This window comes from Chlorocebus sabaeus, chromosome 15, assembly GCF_047675955.1.
Source record: "Chlorocebus sabaeus isolate Y175 chromosome 15, mChlSab1.0.hap1, whole genome shotgun sequence".
NCBI lineage: Eukaryota > Metazoa > Chordata > Mammalia > Primates > Cercopithecidae > Chlorocebus > Chlorocebus sabaeus.
Window position 1 is genome coordinate 35,416,696 of NC_132918.1, and position 24,924 is coordinate 35,441,619.

Sequence of the window (24,924 nt, forward strand, 5' to 3'; positions counted from 1 at the left end):
TAAAAAACAAATACACCAGAGCACACACAAAAACACACGAGGGAAAGAAATAATTTACTTCCTGAGAGCTCTTTCACAAGAGTGACCAAATAAAGTCAGAGCAAAAGCTGAATGCTTGTAGTCCCAGCTACTCGGGAGGCTGAGGCAGTAGAATGGCGTAAACCCGGGAGGCGGAGCTTGCAGTGAGCTGAGATCCGGCCACTGTACTCCAGCCCGGGCGACAGAGCAAGACTCCGTCTCAAAAAAAAAAAAAAAAAAAAAAGCTGAATGCTATTCCAGAACCCAACCAGCGGGAAAGAAGGAGAACTTCTGTAAGGACAAAAAAAGCACAATTCGTGGATTATTGGTTGCCTTTAATTATGTGGAACTTGAAAGGCCATTAGAGTCATTGGAGGCCGGGCGCGGTGGCTCAAGCCTGTAATCCCAGCACTTTGGGAGGCCGAGGCGGGCGGATCACGAGGTCAGGAGATCAAGACCATCCTGGCTAATACGGTGAAACCCTGTCTTTACTAAAAATACAAGAAAATTAGCCGGGCGAGGTGGCGGGCGCCTGTAGTCCCAGCTACTCCGGAGGCTGAGGCAGGAGAATGGCGTGAACCCAGCGTGGGCGGAGTTTGCAGTGAGCCGAGATCGCGCCACTGCACTCCACCCTGGGTGACAGAGCAAGACTCTGTCTCAAAAAAAAAAAAAAAAAAAAAAAAAAAAAAAAAAAAAGAATAGTAGAGTCATTGGGAAGAATTTGTGATAGGTACATTAAAAGTTAACCAAATGAGTAGGAATGGCAGCAAGTAATCATAAAAACTGTTCTATGAAAAAGGTAAACACAATCACCGTGTACAACAGACTCAGCATTGTTCAACATTTGCATACTTGGAATACTTTAAACCCCAGATATTTCATAAAAACTGGATTATATAATTATACTGAGAGGACAGGCAGAGAGGCAGATCTGCTGATCCAGAAGATCTTATTATTATGTTAAAAATCTAACATAATATCTAACACAATAAGAAGTCAATAATTTTTAAAGTGTACAATACAGCATTATAAACATGATAATTAAGAATATAAAGATGGCTGGGTGCGGTGGCTCACACCTGTAATCCCAGCACTTTGGGAGGCTGAGGCAGGCAGATCACGTGAGGCCAGGAGTTCAAGACCAGCCTGGCCAACATGGTGAAACCCTGTCTCTACTGAAAATACAAAAAATTAGCAGGGCATAGTGGTGCATGCCTGTAATCCCAGTTACAAGGGAGGCTGAGGCAGGAGAATTTCTTGAACCCGGGAAGCGGAAGTTGCAGTGAGATCCCTGCTCTCCAGCCTGGGTGACGGGGTGAGACTTGGTCTCCAAAACAACAACCACAACCACAAGAACAACAACAACAACAACAACACCAAATATATGACCTATTTCAAAAGAAATATCTAGAAATATTGGCATTACTGACTTTGGGGACTGATTCTGGGTATAGGCGGGGGACTTCTGGTTTTAGTTACAAAAGAATCTTAGTTTTGACTTATTTATTTACAAATATATCACTTTGATAAAAATAAGCTAGTAAAGTTTAGCAATATTAGAATTTTTGCAAGTGATACATTGATTTTGCATTTGGTGTTTTTGAGAATCATAGCCATAGGAAAAATAATTGTTTACCCCTTCTGACTTTGTTTTATATTTTCACTTACAGGGAAAATTTTGCTAAAAAACTTGCAGGAAGTCTGAGGATAAGTAGATAGTGTCAGAATACAGGTATTTTATAGATCTACGACTTGTTTCTACAACGAATTCATCTGAAATTAATTGTGCTTTAGTGTGAGGACCAGTGAGTCTTTTCTCTTTTGGATGAGACTAAAGAACTACAGTAAATAAAGGAAAAGAGAATGGAGTCTAATCTTGAATAATAAAAGAAGTTAAATTGTAATAATTGGTTTGAAGTAAAGAAATGATTTAGGAGTTTCAGTTATATTGAAATTAAAAAACCGATCAGTTTTAAAAGTAAGCATTTTAATTTTTCAATAGAAATAAAGAAAAATGCCCAGAGAATAGTTATATAAGAAAGTGCTTTGGACTTGAAGTCAAGAAGGTCCAAATTTGATCTTTGGTTCTGCCTTTTAAACAGTTTTTTTTGCAGGGAGTTTTGTCGGCCGGGAGTGGTGGCTCACGCCTGTAATCCCAGCACTTTGGGAGGCCAAGGTGGGCAGATCACAAGGTGAGGAGATTGAGACTATCCTGGCTAACACGGTGAAACCCCGTCTCTACTAAAAATACAAAAAACTAGCCGGGCGTGGTGGCGGGCGCCTGTAGTCCCAGTTACTCGGGAGGCTGAGGCAGGAGAATGGCGTGAATCCGGGAGGGGGAGCTTGCAGTGAGCCGAAATCGCACCACTGCACTGCGGCCTGGGCGACAGAGCGAGACTCCATCTCAAAAAAAAAACGAAAAAAAAAAAAACCAAAAAACAGTTTTGTGACTTTGGTGGTGATGTTTAATTAACCTCTCTCAACATTAATTTTTCTATCTATAAGGCAGGGATAGAAACACTAAATTTACAAGACTATTTTAAGAACTATTTAAGATTATGTGTGTAAAAGCTCTTTACTGCACATTGACAGCATTACATAAATGTAGAGTCATTATTAAAATAAATCAAATTTTATCTTAAGTTCTTCTTTTAGCACCAGTTGCCTAATGTAGAAAGCACAGTATTCAGTATTGGAGACAGCAAGTAACTCAGATGTTCAATGACAAACAAAACTTTCAAATGAACTTCATAGCAAGCAGGGCCAGAGTAGGAGAAATTCCTATTTCTCCCTATCAGCTCTGTCAAATAGGAAGCAAAACAGGGTGAAAAAGGACAGTAAAGAGCATTAACCTGTGTTGAACCTTCAGTCATACAATAAACTTATAATTAACTTAAGTGAAGTCTTAAAAAATTCAATTATGTAAAATGCAAGATTTTGCTGTTGGGAGATTAATTAAATGAGATCAGGGGATGGGGAAGGTTGAGAGTCAATTGACTCTTACATTTCAGTTCTCATTATTATGGGCTTTTACTGTACTTCACAAAGAGTCAATCCTTAATACTTCAATTTTGGTAGAAAGTAGATTATTTTTTCCCATTAATTCTTCTGCAGTGCCCAGAAATTTATGAACTTCACAGAATGCTTACTAATATTTTTGCTAATTCAATGAATATTTTCAAATATAATGTTTTTTGTTATAAAAGTCTGCATTGTATCCTAAATTAGTAACATATTCTCTGCTCACCTGCAGTTAGCTCCATCATCTGAATGAGTTAGTTGTTTTGTTGTTTTTTCATTGATTTTTTTTAAGATTACATGAACTTCTGGTAGTCTACCTGAGTCCAGTTTAAGACCTCTACATTCTCTACAAATGGCCTTATAAACAAAGCAATTGCAAAGTGAACTTAGTCTTCACATGGAATGTAAAATTGTTATCAATTTGGTTCATTTTATTTTGTGAAAAATTAATTTATCTTTTAGACTGCGTGTGCCAGATCTCTCTAGCTCACAGCAGACAAATTAATGAGCTGCTCAAAGCCTGCCTGGGTCAGTAGAGTTCCTTGGAGGTACTGCAGTTTCATTTATTTATAATACTTTTAGGTGGTTTCTGGTAATATGGGCCCCTGAATAGAATAAGAATTAGAAAATTTACGCTAAGGATGCATCAGCCACCATGCTAGTTTGAAAAGAAAGAAAGCATTGTTTGCTCTTTTGAACTGACAAAAAACAGCGATATAGCAGCGCTTCACCCCCAGTTTAAATGGACTGTTTAGAAAAACTAGATTTTAGTAAAACGTAAGTATTAAACCTAAACAAAAATGGAATATTTGAGAAAATATAATTAAAATATGAAATACTAGCTCACAAAATTAGCTTCCTCTATCATTATTCATTAATCTTTTTAAATGTCAATGTTAGATTGTGGGACTAAATGGATTTTTGATCAAAATACCACATTCTTAATGTTGCTGTTTAATTAAAGAAATTACTTCTGAAGAGTTTACTTTTCCCAGTGACACTCAGCATATATCGTTCATGTAGCAAATTTGAGACTGACTTAATAATATTAATAATAGCATATACTGCCTTTTTGGTGCCATACAATGTTTTTGCAAATATTGATTCATTTAATCCTTATCACTCCGCTATCAGGTAGCCACAGAAAAGGTAAGTAACCTATTCAAAGTTACACTATTAATAATATGAACTAGATGATTTGAACACAAGCAGTCTAGCTCCAGAGTTCTCTGTTATGCTAGCTACCTCACCTAACTTTTCATTTTTATTACCTCTTGCTAACCTTTGTGTTCCTGAATTACCATGGCAGATTGCTCTGCTCAGTGGATGGTTCTGTGGATACACACACACACACACACACACGCGCGCGCGCGTGCGTGCACACACAGGTACATTTACTTAGAAATATTCTGTTTTGGTAGGGAATCATTCTTTTTCTACATATATTTATGATCAGCAAACTTTAGTGTTTGTGTAGGAAACATTAATTTTTGCAGATAGATGCTAGCTTATAGTGAGTGTATTTTTGGCAATGGATTTACATTGATAACTGATTTTATTTCATTGCTTCACAGAGAGCATTTGTCTAATAGTTGAAGGGCTGTTTTCACTGATTCAATCTAAAAGGTGCATAGGAAGATTGAGATCATGGTCATTCTCCAACGATAAAGTAGCTGTGACACTAGTAACCCCAAACGCTGCTCATGTAGGTGCTTTGCATGGTGTCAAGAATGCAAAATCAGTAAATGTCTTTTTACTGTGGAGGAACATAGTTCATGAAATTGCAGGTACTCCTACTAGTATTCTGTTTTTCTTAGATGAATAATGTGACAACGGACTATTGTCTTGACATCATAAAGAAGTTTGAAGTTTCAGAAGAAAATAAGGTGAAAAATGTTCTTGGCATAGAAGGTAAAATAACCAATATTCTTTATTTCTCATTTGTTGATTCAGCCTGTTAAATTAAATTTCATCAAAAATTTTTAGGAAAAGAAGTCAAGAGATATCCGTGGGATTATATAAATAAATAATTCAAACAAAATCTACAACACACATATATTTTCCTGCAAAGAAAAGACCATGATGTTGCTATTTCTCTTACTTTTGCAATGCCCATAAGCATTTTCCACTTCAGGCAAGTCTACCTGATACCACCATGTGTGATGGATGCCATGACGTATTTGGACTTTTCTCAACTGGCTAATTTTTGGAAATAGCCTCAGCCTGATAATTTCATGAAGGGAAATTCAGTCCTAAAATAAGTTCTCTCTGAGACTAGTAACTTGCCATGTTTCTTTTAAAATGGTAGCAACTGACTGCTTTTCCCTAATTGGTAGCTTTGGAGAAGCTGTTGGAACCACAAATCTCATTAATACAGTGACTTCATTTTATAGTTGAGGAAGTGAGGCTCAAATAAGTTAAATAATTCGCCCACAGTTATGTACTCAGAATCTAGCTCCTGGAATGTTAGACATAAATAATATGGTAGAAATATAGCTAATGTATGTATATGTATTTAAAATATGTAAAGAAATACCATGAAGGCTGCCACCCAAGAGGAGGATCTTTCAGGCAGAGCAGATGATCTTTAATGAAAGACCAGCCGCCTATAAGAGCATGCAAAGCCATGGTTTATCTAATCAATTTTGACCATTGGCCCCCTCATTACTTCTGCTCCCAGATCAGTGTGAATAAGGGGGGTTTAATACCATCTATTTACTTCCAGGGGCGGTAGGTGATTAAAATGAAGAGGAATAATTTAAAATCTTAGATCATTAGCTGGGTGTGGTGGTTCACACCTGTAAACCCAGCACTTTGGGAGGCTGAGGGAGGGGGATCACTTGAGGCCAGGAGTTTGAGACCAACCTGGCCAACATGATGAAACCCTGTCTCGCCGGGCACGGTGGCTCAAGCCTGTAATCCCAGCACTTTGGGAGGCCGAGACGGGCGGATCACGAGGTCAGGAGATCGAGACCATCCTGGCTAACACGGTGAAACCCCGTCTCTACTAAAAAAAAATACAAAAAACTAGCTGGGCGAGGTGGCGGGCGCCTGTAGTCCCAGCTACTCGGGAGGCTGAGGCAGGAGAATGGCGGGATCCCAGGAGGCGGAGCTTGCAGTGAGCTGAGATCTGGCCACTGCACTCCAGCCTGGGCGACAGAGCGAGACTCCGTCTCAAAAAAAAAAAAAAAAAAAAAAAAGAAACCCTGTCTCTACTAAGAATACAAAAATTAGCTGGGTATGGTAGCACATGCCTATAATCCCAGGTACTCAGGAAACTGAGGCACAAGAGTCCCTTGAGCCTGGGTGGTGGAGGTTGCAGTGAGCCGAGATCATGCCACTGCACTCCAACCTGGGTGACAGAGTGAGACTCTGTCTCAAAATATAAAATAAAATAAAAATAAAATGAAATCTTATATCATTAAAAACTGTTTTAAAAACAACCAGAGATGATAAACTAACTTGGGCCTTTTCTGTGCTAAGAAATGAATCTTTTCTTTGGTGAGGCCCAAAAGATGGAATTAAACATGGTTTCCTAAGTTATGAACATAAAAGTTGGCATGAAGAAATTAAATTTCAAAGGATATTTACAAATATAATTATACCAAATGATATTTGAAGACTTGAAGTAATTTACCCTATAATTATTCTATTTAGGTACTTGCAAGTCATCCATGTATTTATTTGTTATATTAATGAAAACCTCTTTGACCCAGGCATTATATTTTGAAAGACTGTAAAAAAACTGATAGGGTTTTCTAAATAATCTTAAGGGACTATTTCAAAGTTATAAAATGTGCCAGCCATTAGCAGCATTTTTTCAAACCAATTTGGTTGTCAGTCACACCCTGAATTTAGACAGTGTTTAACTTTTGACATACTACCTTAATTATGGCACTGACTTTACTATTTTTCAGATGAACTTAATAACCTATCAATTGCTGGTTGATCAGGGTACCTCTTGGTATAACTATGGCTTTAGCGTGGCATTAGTCACACTGCATAAGCATAGCTTGAGTTCAGTCATCAGTAATTGGCTTGGCCCCTCCTCTACCTAGTCAAAATTCTTAAAAAGTCAACATATATCTATTATGTATGTAATATATAATATATATAACATTATGTATATATATGGTTATATTTAAAAGGCTATTCCTAAAAGTCATATTTCATTTTTTGACATTGTCAGTTTGACTGTATTAGGCTGTTCTTGTGTTGCATAAAGAAATACCTGGCCGGGCACGGTGGCTCACGTCTGTAATCTCAGCACTTTGGGAGGCCGAGGCGGGCAGATCACCTGAGGTCAGGAGTTCGAGACCAGCCTGGCCAATATGGTGAAACCCCATCTCTACTAACAATGCAAAAAAATTAGCCACATGCAGTGGCGCATGCCTGTAGTCCCAGCTACTCGGGAAGCTGAGGCTGGAGAATCGCTTGAACCTGGGAGGAGGAGGTTGCAGTGAGCCAAGATTGTGCCACTGCACTCCAGCCTGGGTGATAGAGTGAGACTCCATCTCAAAAAAAAAAAAAAAAAAAACAAAAAACCCAGGCTAGGTAATTTATAAAGAAAAGAGTTTTAATTAGCTCACGTTCTACAGGCTGTACCGGAAGCATGGTGCCAGCATCTGCTTGGCTTCTGGGGAGGCTGGAGGGAGGTTTTACTCATGTTAGAAGGTGAAGTGGGAGGAAACAGGTCACATGGCTTGAGCTGGAGTAGGAGAGAGAGTGGAGTGGAGGGAGCCATATACTTTTAAAGAAACAGATCTCAGGAGAACTCATGCACTATTGCAAAGACAGCACCAAGCCTTGAGGGACCTACCCCCATGATCCATATACCTCCCACCAGGGCCCACCTCCAACATAGGGGATTATATTTCAGCATGAGATTTGGGTGGAACAAAAATCCAAACCATACTATTGACCTCAAGCAAATCTCTCATTTTTTCCAGTTTTCCCCACAAAGGCTGTCCTGAGGGTAAATAAGATAATCATTATGAACATTTTTTGACCCCTTTTGTCCCTCTTAGAGCCGTTAAGTATGTATGCTTTGAAAGCTGTGGTAAGTCACTCTCTCTTTCTTCCAAAGGCTTCACAAACTTCATGCGTAGTCCCGCCTGTGACATATTTAACCCATTGCACCATGAAGTGTACCAAGACATGGATCAGCCCCTCTGCAACTACTACATTGCTTCCTCTCACAATACATACCTGACCGGGGACCAGCTCCTTTCTCAGTCCAAAGTGGATATGTATGCACGGGTGCTGCAAGAGGGCTGTCGCTGCGTGGAAGGTATGTGCACTTTTTCTGAGCTCCGGTGTGTATGGGCGACCCTGTCCTTCAATCAGTCTGTTGAGTCAAGAATAAAGAATGGAGACCTGAAACACACTCTCACACTAATTAGTACTATTCTTCTGCTCATTGTAAAGTCAGTCTTAACTCATAATTCTCTCTGGCTCCTTATTGTTCAACTGGGAGAAAGAGTATGTGTTAGCAGTTGTGAAGCATACCGTTAGTTGCTGAGAAATTATGATGAAAATTAAAGTCTTCCTAGAAAGATATTTTTAATTATACAATTGCAAAAATCGTTCAGGAGAGCTCTTTGTTTGTGTTTTTTTTTTTTTTTTTTTACTTTTATTTTTATTTTTTGAGGTGGAGTTTCGCTCTGTTGCCAGGATGGAGTGCAGTGGCGCGATCTCGGCTCACTGCAATCTCCGCCTCCTGGGTTCATGTGATTCTCCTGCCTCAGCCTCCCAAGTAGCTGGGATTAGGGGCATGCCACCACACCTGGCTAATTTTTTTTTTGTATTTTTAGTAGAGACGGGGTTTCACCATGTTGGCCAGGATGGCCTTGATCTCCTGACCTCATGATCCACCCGCCTCGGTCTCCCAAAGTGCTGGGATTACAGGCGTGAGCCACTGCGCCCGGCCAAGCTCTTTGTTTTTAAGATACTTCGTGGTCTATCAGTTAGCCAACACTTCTTGAACTTCTAGTGGGTTCCAGGTGGTGAGTATACAGAAGTAAGTAAAATATGAATTCTGTCTTCAGGGAGTTCATGGTCTAGTAGAAGGGATGAACGTTTTTTAAAAAAATAATATAAAGCAGGCATGGTATTATACACCCATAGTTTTAGCTACCCGGGAGGCTGAGGTGGGAGGATTGATTGGGACCAGGAGTTCAAAGCTGCAGTGTGCTATTATTGTGCCTGTGAATAGCTATTGCATTCCAATCTGAGCAACATAGTGAGACCCCACCTGTAAGAGAGAGAGAGAGAGAGAGAGAGAGAGAGAGAGAGAGAGAAAGAGAGAGAGAGAGAAAGAGAGAGAGGGAGAAACAATGTGAAAATTCCACCAGTTGATTGATATACAATAGTATAGAAGTGGTGATATAGAGAATGAAGTGTGAGGTAAAATGTGATGAGAAATCAGTTAGGCTAGGAAGGGAGCTGGGGGTCAGCTGTAAAGGGTTTTGAGTGCTATGATGAGGAATTTCAATTTCAGTTTTTGGTAATGAGGGGCCAGTGAAGGGTTTTAATATCTATAGTGATATGATCAGATTTGCAGTTTAGAAAGATTATTTGGGCAACAGTGTGAAAGGATAATTTTAAAAGTTTTTTTTTTTTTTTTGACGTGTGTTTGTGGAGGGAGAAGGGAGGTGAAACTGGAGGCAGGAAGATGGTGGGAAGGCTATCACAGTGAATCCAAGGGAGGATTCCAAAATCTTGGACTAAGTGAGAAAGTGATGATGATAAGGATGCAGTATTAAAGAGGTAAACTTAGTGGAACCTGGTGAGAGAAAAGAATGAAAAGAATGAAGGGGAGAGCTAGAAGGTGGATGGTGCCACCCCATACTGTAGGGAATCTGAGAGGAAGAGCCTAAATGAGTCCAGTTTTCCATCTGCTGAATTTAGAGTGATTTTATAACATGTACGTGGACATCTTTATCAGTCACTTGGATAACAATGTCTGAACTTAATGAAGAGTCTGGGCAAGATAAGGATTCCAAAGTGCTGAACTTGGTATGTGGTAGTTAAAATCATGAAAGTGTACAAGATCACTTACAGAGAGAAGGGGAAAAGAGAAAGAGGCCTGAGGACTTCAGCGATCCAATGATTAGGAGTAGGAAGCACAAGGGGAGCCAGCAAGGCCAGTGCAGAGAACAGGAGTACTTGCATCTAAAGGATGAAAGGGTTAGAAAGGAATGGCCAGAAATGCCACAGGGAACAGAAAAGTAAAATAAAACTAAGTATCCAATTTAGTTGCATTTGATAGCAGGGAATTGTTGGTGGCCTTTGCTATGTAGGTTGATGATATGTTAGTGGGCAGTTGGTTACCTGCTGTGGGTTGGTGCCTGGGCATTTTTCTGCATCCAAATGCTTGATGATACAGGTTGTGGGGCAGTTTTGAGACTTGGAAGTGGGGGAAATAATATAAGTTTGTTTTCAGGTGGGGTAAAGGGGACAAGAGATTTTTGAAAGGGCGTATGCCTGTTTTCTCAGAGAAGTAGGAGAGAGCATCATCCACTCAGTATAAAGTGAATGGAGGTTGGCCACAGGGCTTAAAATCAGCAAATTGTTAAAGAAGTTATCAGAGAATGTGAAAGGAATTGACAAGGTAAGTCAGGGAAGGCCAAGCTGATTTCAAAAACAGTCTTTACTGATTCAAAATCTGGATGCTCAGACTCCTTTCGATCCCATCCCCAACAGTACTCATCTGCTTAGAGAAGGAATGAAGACAGATTATGGAACTGATCCAAGTCTTGGGATTTCTAGGTCATATTAAATATCTTCAGGGTATTGGTGAGAGCTCTTATAAGTAACTGACAGGGGCTGCATGGTTCTAGGAAAGGAAGCGAAGTGGATAGGGGGCCATAAAATAAGATTAAGAGACTAGAAGACTCAAATAAATAGAAAAATGTGGAAAGTTATCATCACACTTTAAAAAAATGAGAACAGGGAGCTGTCATTGCAATGGGATTTAGTCACAGGTGACAATATCCAGATTGTGTCATGGGTGAGCATCATGGAAACAGAGTGAAGCAAGGGACTATTGGCCTTGAGGAGGTCAGTGCTAAGGGATTAAATAGATGGCTACATGGTGTTTTAACTTACAAAGGATGCAGACAGGAGCAAATTGGAGTCTAAAAACTATAAGCCAGACACTTAAGTATAAAAACAAGGTGGCCAGCCACAGTGGCTCATGCCTCTAATCCTAGCACTTTGGGAGGCTGAGGCAGGCAAATCACTTGAGATCAGGAGTTTGAGACTAGCTTGGCCAACATGGTGAAACCCCATGTCTACTAAAACTATAAGAATTAGCCAGGTGTGGTGGCATGTGCCTGTAGTCCTGGCTGCTCAGGAGGCTGAGGCAGGAGAATCACTTGAACTCAGGAGGTGGAGGTTGCAGTGAGCCGGGATCACACCTTTGTACCCCAGCCTGGGCAACAGAGTGAGACTCCATCTCAAAAAAAAAAAAAAAAAAAAAAAAAAAAAAAAGAAAGAAAGAAAAAGAATGCTGTAGAAAAGGTGATTGGAAGATGCCAGAAGGGTATAGCTGGATAGAATAAGCTTCAAAGGAGGAGAGATTTTTTTAATGAGTGTAGAAGAACAATCATTTAAAAGTAGCAGTAAAGGCATAGATAATGCCTTCTGGTTTATATTTAAATCTTCTGTGATTCATACAAAAGAGCATCCTTGGAGAAAGGAAGTAGCGTGCTAAAAGGTAAGCTGCTACTTTGCCAGGGTAAGGAGGTTGAGAAGAATTCCAAAAGGAGTCTGAAGATAAAAGGGAGTTGGTTTATGATTGAATGGAGACGCCATGAAGCACAAGGGAATTGTCTTTTGGTTTTGGTGGGGAATGTGCTGGGAGTCAGCAGTGGGATGACTGGTTGTCCTAGGCATGGTGGAAAGTGTAGGGCAATGAATAAAGCAGCAGGACAATGAGATAAGACTGCTTAACTGGAAGGGCCTTCCTTTGTCAGATAGTTTCTAGCTTGAATTTTCTGCTACAAAAGTGACAGCAATGTTATTAAGGTAAATCAACATACTTAAAAAATGGGCAGGTATTAAAAACTACCTGCATACAGAAACAATAGGACGACTACAAAGTGAATGCTCTGGAAATGTAGTCTTTCAACAGTATTTTTGCAACAGTTGCAGACAGTACACACCAGCAATAGTGATTAACAGTTGAGTAGCTCAAACAACTGAATAATGAAGATGCTATAAAATATTAACAGGAAGAAAATCCTTTCAAGCAATAAGAGGTCTCTAGGTGACATTCTGCTCTCAGCCCATTGTTTGCTCAGCACTCAAAAGTTTTCACATCTGACATGCATAGAGATGCCCTGAGCACACAGCCTCATTGGATTCACACTGATGGTTGCCTATCATTGTAAATGCAAGTATGGAAAATGACTTTTAGTGACTCCATGAAGTGATAGTCAACTCTAGACAATTTTACAACTTAGTTAATTCTGTCTCTTCTGCTCTATTTATTTTGCTTTTCAGTTCCTTCAGATACCTAGGCTTCTCTTTTTGATTTACCTGTCCAAAATCAGTATCCTACCCAAGCCTAACCATGTTTCTGTCATTAATTCCTTATACCGACTCAAAACTTCTAATCCTCCAGCTTTGTTTGGGGTATTAAGAAGGAAAGTTATCTGATTAAGATAATTCATGATAAAGTACACATGAGTTTTAGTTGTTGCTTTTCTAATAGTCTTTTAATTTTAAAATGGGAGCTTTTGAAGATTGTGTGCAGTAGGTGACGTTGAACAAGAGCCTTCTCTTGTACCTTCTTACTTCCTGTTTTCCAATCACTGCTGTAATACAAAGAAGCTACTTGGCTCTGTATGTCCAAAAGGTTACCTTCTCCAGATACTTGCAGAAACGAGGCTATGCACAGCTGTGGTATACTTTTAAAGGATATGCAATTTTTTATGTGCTCCAAAATATCTTCTTCACCAGCTTGCATCAGTAAATTATTTCCCTAGTATTTGACTTAAAGTTCTTATTATTAGAATAATCTATAACTGGACAATAGAAATTGAACTACTATTTCTGGAATGTTTTTCTTGAGGAGAATAATTATATTTATCTCAGAGACTTGGTCAGCTTTTCATTTGACCTAATTCTTTGTATTTGTTTATTCGTTTTGTTTTTGTGTATTTGACCTATTTCTTATTGGAAATTGTGGTTGTCACTTTGGATTTGAATGTATTGTAGGAAGGAAAAGAGGACCTACTATGATTTTAGCACCTTTAGTGGACCAGGTCTTGGCTAAGTGTTTTCCATGCATTCTCATTTAATTCTTATACCACCACCAAGAAAGAGGGAATAATCTCTTCTTAAGAGATTCAACTCAGAGTTAAATAAATGGCTTAAGTTCCCATAGTTAGGAAGCTTGGAAGCTGGGATTTGAACTCAGGTTGGTCTGACTCTCCAACTGCAGTGTTCTCCAGAAAGTCTGTGTGTTTTTGGAGGAGCAAACGTTGAATGACATGACCAGCCCTAAGGAATTGAATGAGGCTGTCAGGTCACATAAGGATGGCCAGAGAAAGTGAGGAGCACAACATAGAGGGGAGGTTGGCATTAAAAGGAGGAATTTGCTTCATTCATGATTAGGCCTACCACCTAAATATTTAGATGTTCCTGAAGGCTTAGCATTTGGTGACATCATCTCTGTGGTCCTCCTAACAATTTCTGTCAGTCCTGTGATTTGAAGTCCTTAATCTACGTTTGAAGTTTGGGCATGGAGACATCAATTGTATGTATAGTAGTCTCCTCTTATCTGTGGTTTCACTTTCCATGGCTTCAGTTACCCATGGTCAGCCGCACCCTGAAAATATTAAATAGAAATTCCAAAGAGAAACAACATATACGTTTTAAGTTGTGTACCATTCTAAGTAGTGTGATGAAATCTTACACTGTCATACTCTGTCCCTTCTTCACCACAAGAGGAAAGGTGATACAGTAAAATAAGATATCTTTAGAGAGAAACCACATTCACATAACTTTTATTGCAGTATAATTGTTCTCTTTTACTATTAGTTATTGTTAATCTCTTACTGACCTAATCTATAAACTAAAACTTATTGTAGGTATGTATATATAGGAAAAAAACAAGAGTATATATATATGTGTATATATATAGGGTTCAGTACTCTGCAGTTTCAGGCATCTACTGGGAGCCTTAGAATTTATCTCCCGAGGATAAAGGGGTACTCTTGTATACCTAGTGGCATTTTATCTACCGTGTGGCCAGATGAAGGTATTTTTTATTCTTAAACAGCTGCAGTTAGAATTTAAAGAACCCAATTTATAGAATGTAGCCAGTCATGGATTGGAAATTTCAGGTCCCACAGCTGTTTTCTGAAGCAGCTTTTGCCAAGTGTAGCACTTGAGAGATGGAGAAGAATGATTCTATACAGTGTTTTCACACTATTGTGACCTGGAGGCTCTCTCTACTTTCAAGCTTCTATTTTGGTAATGTTATGTTTTCCATCTCCATTAGTTCAGCTGCAATAATGTCCTCAGTCAGGATAGGTACATAGTGTCTTGAGGAAGAGCAATAAGTCTTTTTGGTGAGATGGGCTTGTCAGCAATCAAATTGATAACATTTTTACATGGCCTTTTATTTGCTTGATTTTCAGCCTGAGTTGCTTAATAAATATGGATGTTCTGTCCAGGGGATTTTCATTCTCATTATGGGACTGTGTTGCATTGCTGTTGTAATCGGTTTATGACTTCTCCAGTTATCTCTGGGAGTGCTATCAGGGTGGAACGTCTTTAAGCTCCATTATGAAAAGCTGTCGTGTTAGCTATTTGGCCTTCAGAATGGCCAAATCTTTGTCGGTGTTGCTTTGCTTTTGGGGTTCTATAGTGTGTAACCTGATTGAAAAATGGGCCCTGGCTCTTATATGAGCAGGGGAATTGGATGGAGGATATCTACCTTGCCAACGTTCCCATTTACAACATTAGCACTTACAGGAAACTTCACTGCCATTTGAACCTGGCCATGAATGCCACATATAAAGATGCCAGTACCATTTGGGAATGTTGTTATCTTCATCTCACAGACAAGTGATGGAATTAGATATAAAAAGTGAACATTAGGAAAACCTCCTGTCCTCAATTATGAATATTCTGCTTATGTTGTAAATACTAGCCAAAGACTGCCTTCTTTCATGACTGATATAGTTTTAGAAGCTATTTTTAATGTGGACATGGTAAGCAAGTCAGGCAAGGTATTGTTTTATTGCCTTTGCATTCTTTTGGAAAAGCTATTAGTTCCTTTATGAAGAATCCTGTTATGCCCTTATCCAAAAAGGGACCACAAAACAGGGTAAAAATTGTTAAAATTATATATTATTTGAAACATCTGTTAATTTTTTTTCCATGATTATTTCCAGAGACAAATTAAAGACTGTCAAGTACATGGAAAAATACAGATGACGCTTCTCTTGTGAGAAGATGTTGTTGATATATTTGACCTCATTTGCAGGCCCCAAGGAACAGTGGACATTGTCTGATAGTATCTCAGAACCTTTGGTTTTCTTAACAGCATCTTATCCTTAAACATTGTTTTTAGCATTCCTGTGGTATAAACCGTAAATGTTTTTACTTCTTTAATTTTTTCTATTTTTTTCCCATAGGGATATTTGAACAGCCAATGTTTAGTGGATTCATATAGATAGCTGTATTATTCGGGGTTCTGCAGAGAAACAGAACCAGTAAGATATGTAGAGAAAGCAAGAGATTGAGATTCATTGGTTGATTTTTAAGGAATTGACTCTCATGCTTGTGGGTGTTGGCAAATCTGAAATCTGTAGAGCCGGCCAGCAGGCTGGAAACTTAGGTTAGACTTGATATTGTAGTTTTGAGTATGGATTCCAAAGGGCAGGAGGATGGAACTCAGGCAGTTTCTGTGTTACAGTGTTGAGAATTTATCCTTGAAGGGAAACCTCAGTCTTTGCTCTTAAGGCCCTCAATTGACGGAGTGAGGCCCACTCACATTGTGGAGCATAATCTGCTTTACCCAAAGCCTACTGATTTAAATGTTAATCCTATTTTTTAAATGTCTTCACAGAACATATAGACTGGTGTTTGACCAAATAACTGAGCATCATAGCCAAGCCTCATTGACATGAAAAATTAACCATTACAATCACATTATGATTATGGTGAACATTTTGCATGTTTAGAAGAAAAACAGAGATATCATCTCCTGGGGTAATACACAAAGCACACATATAGGGGAAGGTGCTACTGAAACAGAGAACATATGTAGTTTGGAACTGTGTGGTCCTAATTAAATGCAGAGTTTCTTTTCTTTTCTTTTTCTTTTTCTTTTTTTTTTTTAAGACGGAATTTCGCTCTTGTTGCCCAGGCTAGAGTGCAATGGCAGGAGCTCAACTCACGGCAACCTCCACCTCCTGGGTTCAAGCGATTCCCCTGCCTCAGCCTCCTGAGTAGCTGGGATTACAGGCACCTGCCACTACATCCAACTAATTTTTTGTATTTTTAGTAGAGAAGGGGTATCACCATGTTGGCCAGGCTGGTCTCGAACTCTAAAGGCAGACTTTCAATCAGCATTCCATTATGCAAATTCAGCTTGCAGAAATGTTTATGTTTGACTCATATTGTAGTTTTAAAAATGGATTAATTGGCTCAAGCCTGTAATCCCAGCACTTTGGGAGGCCGAGACGGGCGGATCATGAGGTCAGGAGATCGAGACCATCCTGGCTAACACGGTGAAACCCCGTCTCTACTAAAAAATACAAAAACTAGCCGGGCGAGGTGGCAGGTGCCTGTAGTCCCAGCTACTCGGGAGGCTGAGGCAGGAGAATGGCGTGAACCCGGGAGGCGGAGCTTGCAGTGAGCTGAGATCTGGCCACTGCACTCCAGCCGGGGTGACAGAGCGAGACTCCGTCTCAAAAAAAAAAAAAAAAATTGGATTAATTGCCAGTATTTAAAAATTGGGAAAACACACAGCAATAAAATCTAGACATCTTAGTTTCCTCAGAAGATCTGGCAACCAAGGTTCTTATTCCCACTTAGTAATGATTGACAGTAAGTAAGTAGTAGTTACCTCATTCAGGCACACATTTCCCATTGAGCTGCTGCACTTATTTATATTAACTGCTAGGCTCTTGGTGGTGTTTGAGATGATGACCTCTTGCCGTAAGGAAGAGAGAGATCCTGTGGGCTAGTGAGGTTCTGTGGAGGATCCTAGTTTTGCCTTGATTAGGATTTAGATAAGCAAAATGAGAAGGGGATATGTCAGTTGACTTTAAGAGAAAAAAGCAAAGATGCATGGAGGTGGGACTGTATGTGAGAAAATTTGCCGCCAGAAGAACAAACCTGTGAGATTGGGTGTAGGAGAGGGTAAGATTGAATTATCAGACAGGAGCTAGCATGACAATTAAGGCAGCATTGTCCTTTTAACAATTAAACTTCAAATTGTCTGTGCCTTAAAACAACTGAAGTTTATTTCTTGATTATGTGAAGTTCAAAATAGGTGTTCCTAGTGGGCAAATCTCTCAAGCAGTTTTGTCTTTTTCCATCTCGTGGCTGTGCCATCTTCACCACTTCTGAAGTCACAGCAGAAGAGGAAAGAGGGTGAATGATTATGTAAGGCAGCAGGTTTCTGTCAAGCATACCTGAAAGTGGTGCACATACTTTCTGCTCACATTTCACTGGCCACATCCTCCTGCAAAGGAAGGCTGGGAAATAGAGTCCAGCTGTGTTCCCTTGGTAAAAGAAGAAACAGGGCTAGTGAATGACTAGCCAATCTCTAGCACAAGAGACAGGGGCATTGGAGGTAAGCAGGCAAGAGCTGCTGTAGGATGTAAGATATTTGTTAATCCGTTTAGCATATATTTACAGACTACTTCTCTGTGTTGAATGCTGTGCTATGCACCAAGTAGGCTTTTGAGCAAAGGAGCAATGTGGTGAAAGTGCTGTTTTGAGGAATTAGCCTGGGGGCAGAATACAAAAACAAGAGAAAGCAAATTCTTAGTCAGAGGGGGATGGTGAAAAACCTGCTATCTTTCTCCAGCTGAGAGCTAATGAAATTGTGTGGGTAAAGAGCAATATTAATAGTATCAATGACAATCATAGTTACTATGTGCCATGCAGTGTTACAAGCTACTTTACATGTACTTAACTGTCACTCAAATTTACGATGTAAGTGCTATTACTCTCCTTTTCTAGATGGGGAAAGCAAGTCTTCAAATGATTAAGTCATTTGCCCAAATTCACATAAATCTTGGCAGGGCTCGAGGATTTAAACTTAGGAAGTCGATGTTGTTTTATAACTGCTATAGTATTAGTGAAATGGAAATCAATCTAATGAAAACATTGTGAGCTTAAGTGAACAGTAATGAAAATTATATTATTAATTTGAGAAGGACACTGTGACTTTCTAAAAGACCTTCATAACCTGAAGAAGAAGAAGAAGAAGTGAAATTGGATAAATGACCTTTGAAGAAATCTCCCTATTCTTGGGCACACTTGACTGGATTTCGTTAACTTCTAATGAGTTTTTGGTGAATTCTGAGCTGTTTAAGACTATGACATCTTTTTAACCACACTCAAAACCAAATCATTGTGTCTTGAGGAAAAGCAAGTCTTTAATTCTTTGTTCTGATAAATATGTCAGAACACCAATTTCTGTATCTGTGTCATGTCTTTGTCAGAATTGAAATGGGTATAATTTCAGATAAGGGACTTAAAATAATATGTATCTGGTATTTCCAGAAATATTAATAAACACCAGAGACTTTGGGTTGTTGATATAAAGTTCTGTTTTTGGCAGTTGACTGTTGGGATGGCCCGGATGGAGAGCCAGTAGTACATCATGGTTACACTCTCACTTCAAAAATTCTCTTCAGAGATGTTGTGGAGACCATCAACAAGCACGCCTTTGTGAAGAATGAGTAAGTACAGCAGCACCCGTGAGCTAAGCGGTAGCCTCCCGCATGGAGCTGCCTGATGTAACGTAGCTACAAAACCACATCCTCTTCCTTGGACTCTACACTGCCCTCTACCAGCCTAGTTTTCTCCTTCCTTCTCAGCAAAACATCGTGAACAAATAATGTGGCCTTCACGTTTGTACTTTCTCATGCTGCATTGATTCCTTATCCCATTCTTTCTCAATATGCCTCCTTAAAGACGTTCTTGGAAACCGTGACCTGTAAATTTGTAAATCCAGGATGTCAAGTGTCCATAAAATCTGGAAACATAGGTTACTATGTACATAATTAGTGGGTTTTGATCATGATGGATGTCTTATCTATACACTGAGGTGTCTGGAGTCCTTATGTTACTTGACCCTCTCCTGTCATTTGACAAAGTTGAATATTTCCTTGTCTTTTTTGACTTCCATTATATCATTCTCCCCTCCATTGCTCTCATTGCTTCTCAATCTCTTTTTTTTTGTCCTGTGGTCTTCTATTAATCTATTTCCTTACTCCTTTAATGGTTAACTGTTTTCTAAGGTGTTGCCCTAGATCTACTTTCTGGAAATTTATTAAATTCTATGTCCAGAACTTTTCCCCTAAGTTCTAGACCTATGTCAAAAAATATTCAGTGAGGCCGGGTGCGGTGGCTCCTGTAGCACTTTGGGAGGCTGAGGAGGGTGGATCATGGGAGGCCAGGAGTTTTGAGATCAGCCTGGCCAACATGGCAAAGCCCTATCTCTACTAAAAAATACAAATATTAGGTGGATGTGGTGGTACACTTCTGTAATTCCAGCTACTCGGGAGGCTGAGGCATGAGATTTGTTTGAACCCGGAAGGCAGAGGTTGCAGTGAGCTGAGATTGCACCACTGCACTCCAACCTGGGTGACAGAGTGAGACTCCAACTCGGAAAAAGAAAAATAAAAATCCTCAGTGAATATTCATCTGAGTATCTCATAGGTGTGGGGAGCCACAACAGTGAGCAGAAGATAAGACTCCTGCCATTAAGGAGCTTACTCCCCAAGGGGAACTCAGCATCTCAGTCTGCCAAACCTCCTCTTGCTTCTCGCTCCATTTCCTCTTGACAGTTAGGGGCAGCACTGGCTTCAGCCAGAAACTGGGAGTCATTCTAGACTCAACCAATTCTTGGCAATTCTACTTCCCAAGTTATCTTTTGACTCCATTGCTTCCTGTTCATTTTTATTTCCCCTTTGGTTCATCCTCCACACTGGTGGTATAGTTTTCTTTCTGAAATATGAGCATGGTGATTCAATTCTGGTCTTAAAGCCCATCAGAAGCTCTCTCACAGGCATGTCTTCATGTCCCTTAAGGTCTGGCATCTCCCTTATCTTCCACTATCATCTTCCACCATTATACCACAGAGATTTAGGATTCTGCCTTCAATGACTGTCTTTCAGCTTCCCCATTGAGCCTGGCTCTTTCCCAACTCCCCACTCTTATGTATGCTGTTCTGTCTGCCTGGAACACCCTTCCCTATTAGTCTATCTGATTAATTCTTGCTTATTCTACAAGGCCATTTAAGTGTTGTCCCTCTGACAACTTACTAATACCACCAGCTGATTTAAATCTTCTTTTTCTCCATATTTTCTCTGTATTTAGCACCCTGCACATATTTCTGTCATATCACATAGCACCCTCTTGCAATTGGTTGGTTCCTTGCCTTCTTTTACATCTGTAAGACTGTGAACTCACTGAAAATATGAGCAATGTCTTATTATTTTGGATTCATTTTTGTTGCCTAGCAGGTACCTTCAGTATACCAGCTGTTCAAGAAAGGATTTTTGAATTAAAGGAAACAAATTAAAATTACAATTGTGTAAAATTAATTTCTTAGAAGTTAGTAGCCTTTAAATTTCCAATATTTGGTCTTCTCATTAATTAAACATGAGGTTAAAAATGCTTTTCCAATGAGACACACTTGCTGCATAGCAGATTTAGTTTATGATGCCTCCCATGTGGAAGAATCTTGAGTACTGCATTCTAATGGGTCTTCACAACCCTGATTTCTACAGGTCCTAGCCAAGTGAGTGCAGTAATTTTTTCTTCATTTCCCAATGTATGAAGTAGAGTGTTGAGGAAGCCTGCCACCTATGTATCTTGGAAGATCCTCTGGTGATTTGACAATTTACTTCAAGTTTGGGAACCCTTAGAAGAAAAGCACTTCAAATTAAAACAGTTAATAAGCTTGTTTAGTACATTTTAAAAGTTCAGCCTTTTCCTCTCCTTTCTTAATTTTGGTTCCATCTTTCTATCAGGGTTTCTCAACCGTGGCACTATTGACATTGTGTATTGATTTTTTTTTTTTTTTTTTTTTTGGTAGAGAGCTGTCCTGTGCAATGCAGGGTAGAAAGCAGCATCCTCAGCTTCTACTCACTATGTGCCAGTAGCACACCTGATGTGTGACCACCAAAAATGTCTCCAGATATTGACAAGTGTCTCCTGTGTTGGGGGAATAATCGCCTCATTCCCTGTTGAGAAGCACAGCTTTACACATCATCAAACACTAATTAGGCGGTTTGTTTTTTTTTTGAGATAGCCTTGCTCTGTTGCCCATGCTGGAGTGCAGTGGTGTGATCTCAACTCGCTGCAACCTCCGCCTCCAGGATTCAAGCGATTGTCGTGCTTCAGCCTCCTGAGTATCTAGGATTACTGGCACGTGCCACCACACCTGGCTAATTTTTGTATTTTTAGTAGAGACAGGGTTTCACTATATTACCCAGGCTGGTCTCGAACTCCTGGCCTCAAGTGATCTGCCTGCTGTGGCCTCCCAAAGTGCTGGGATTACAGACGTGAGCCACCACTCCCTGCCGCTAATAGGTTTTTTGTAAATGAATTGACAATGTGAACATTCCTTGTTAAAACTCACTGATGTGACTGCAGGACAACTCAGGGTTGTCAGTTTGTTGTCGCTGTTGCTTTTCTCTCTTCTAGCACCCTAGGGTAAAAGCTATGTGAAGAAACAAATAGCAAACAGATTGTAGTGGAGTAAGGAAACCTACCTCAGCCACAAAGGCTCATCTGTAAGATGACCCACAGCGTCAGGTTTTACTAATGAGGAGACAATGTAGGTCTGGAGGTCACAGCCCTTATTGTGGAACTTGTGCTTGTCATGAAAGCCTGGAAAAAGTTTTTCTGCACATTGATGTATTAAGTGATTTAAATATTGGTACATGTTGATATATTAAGTGATTTAAATATGTTGCCTATTATGTCTGAAGATACATAACAGAAAACTAGAAAAAAGTCAATAAACCTGAATTTGAAATAATTTCTTATTCTGAGGAAAAAATAAGGTTGAGAGCAGTGAAATCATGTCATCAGCCCTGATCTCTTTTCTGCCTTAGCCACCAACTCCTTTAGGTAATTACTTACATGGATCTCATGTTTTCTGTGCAGAAACCTGAGTGCTAGTGTAGAATGAATGCTTGGCTGGATTTTATTTTTATTTTTTGACAAACACTTATAATTCTATAAGAGCGATTTTGAAATGTGTGATGTAGGATGCTATAAAATACAGAATTCCCTCATGTTATTTTATCCTCAATCATAATTTTCAAGGTGGGAGTTAATTATATATTTTAGAGTCAATAACTTCATTTAATGATATTCAGTGGTCTCTTAGATGCTTTTAGACTTTTGAATAAATAAGGCAAAATTACATTATATGAGTTTACTTTCTTTTCTTTTCTTTTTTTTTTTTGAGACGGAGTCTTGCTTTGTTGCCCAGGCTGGAGCACAGTGGTGTGATCTGGGCTCACTGTGAGCTCCGCCTCCTGGGTTCACGTCATTCTCCTGCCTTAGCCTCCCAAGTAGCTGGGACTACAGGCGCCCACCACCACACCCGGCTAGTTTTTTGTATTTTTAGTAGAGACGGCGTTTCACTGTGTTAGCCAGGATGGTCTTGATCTCCTGACCTCATGATCCACCCGTCTCGACCTCTCAAAGTGCTGGGATTACAGTCGTGAGCCACCGCGCCCGATCGAGTTTACTTTCTTTAGACTTCTGATCTCTTTTAAAATTTTCTCTTCTTTTAAAAGAAACATAATATATCTACCATTTTTTCCTGATGCAAAATATTAGAAAAGCCATCCCATGTGGACTGGTATTTTGTTCAGCCATTATGCTTAGCAAAGTATATTTGCTCAGAGGAATTTTTAAAATGCATTTCTAATCTTTCTCATTTTAGAAGCATTTTAATCATCAGCAGTATTGCAAATACTATCACTAGGATTGTAACAACACAATGAATACTGAATCATTTTCAAAAATCCCTGTGAGTTGCCTGCACCCGACTCCTCTGGAATGTGTTGCTCTTTTCTCAGGTTTCCGGTTATATTGTCTATTGAGAATCACTGCAGTATCCAGCAGCAAAGGAAGATTGCTCAGTACCTGAAAGGAATATTCCGAGATAAACTGGACCTGTCATCTGTTGATACAGGGGAGTGCAAGCAGCTTCCAAGCCCTCAAAGTTTGAAAGGCAAAATTCTAGTGAAGGTAATTACTTCAAGTAATGCAATAAAAGACATTCATTATCAGCTAAGCCTGCCCTCCCTTAAAGAATAAAAACTGGTTTCAATGGGGAATAATAATTAGAATCAATACATGAAGGATTGTCTAGATCTGTATATGCTCCTTATTCCAATGTATTTATAGTCGTGTCTTCAGAAGAAGCTTATTGTTGACTGAGCACATATTCTGAGATTTGTACTTATGAAGTGAAAACATCAATACTGTAAGCCAAATGTTTGATATTTTAGTCTGTAATAGTTGACACTAGAGAGAAATGTGTGTGTAGGAGCGTGAGGTTCAAGAAAGGAGAAGGCTCCTTGTATCCATATCTGAAAGTTCTTTTAGATTTTTTTTCTCATTTCAAGCTCCAATAACTGTCAAAAAAAAAAAAAAAAAAAAAAAAGCTTCATGGTTGATCAGTCTTGGTTATGCAAGTGAGAAGAGCTCACGTCAAAGAGGAACATAGGCACAGACATCATGCCCCACAGGACTCACGTATATGTGAAAGAGCGGTATGTGAACAGAATGACATTTCATAAACAGATTTTCTGAGGGAGGAAGCTTACTACAATAAATATTATTCATGCAAGGAATAGCCAGAGAGACAGTTCTTTGGGTTTTCAGATCACTGACTTTGCGGTTTTACTTATTTCCAGTGAATTTTGCGTGTTTGTACTAAAACCACCTTGGGTGGCCACATCATTTTGTGATTAAAAATGTAAAGAAAAGCAATAGGGTATTAAGATTCAAACTGGGTTATATTTTACTTAAAAGAGGTGTGTATGGAAAAACAAATACCATATTGGAGGAGTAGGAAAGTCAAGGAGACAACGTAATTTCATGGCAGGACCTCAACTGAGGCTTTAAGGGAGAGCAGCACATGGAAAAGATGGGACATATTCATTCTTAGAATTGGTCAAAACCTGTTTTCTACCAATTAAATGAAATTATAGATTCTGAATACATCAAAAAGGTGTTGCTAGGCATTTATATGCATAAAAATATTTGGAATAAAAGCTCCACATAATGCGAGAGATAACATGAAGGCCGATTTGCCCAAGTCTTGCTAAAGCAAAATTTTATAGTAAAAATTGATTTCTGGGTTAGCAAATGAAATGTCATCTTTATAACCTTGTAAATGTTTCTACTTCCTAAATGTTCTTTAGTCAGCAGTCAGGACGTTAAATGCAGAATAAATTCATTTGATTGAAATCTTTCTCTTTTGGACAGTGGAACTTACATTGGATAGTTAATGTGGACTAACTGAATCTCCTCTGCATGACTGGGCTTTGAGTTATTTGACACAGAATATCCCATGGCTTATGGCATAGGGACAAATCAGAGGCAGAAAGTTTGAGGCACTCATGGGAAAGGGTGGCAGCAACGTGAACTGCA

The 24,924-nt window shown here is 39.4% G+C and overlaps 1 protein-coding gene across 9 annotated transcripts in view; it reads left to right on the plus strand.

Moving 5' to 3' along the window:
- The window catches only part of PLCH1 (phospholipase C eta 1), a 268,796-nt gene that overhangs the window by 186,560 nt on the left and 57,312 nt on the right, over positions 1–24,924 (plus strand). For all 9 annotated transcript variants that reach the window (XM_073023500.1, XM_073023499.1, XM_008008632.3 and 6 more), the window contains 4 exons: positions 4,857–4,950; positions 8,126–8,329; positions 18,857–18,977; positions 23,343–23,514. In XM_073023500.1, the coding sequence (XP_072879601.1) occupies positions 4,857–4,950; positions 8,126–8,329; positions 18,857–18,977; positions 23,343–23,514 (591 nt within the window). The remainder of the gene's footprint in view (positions 1–4,856; positions 4,951–8,125; positions 8,330–18,856; positions 18,978–23,342; positions 23,515–24,924) is intronic.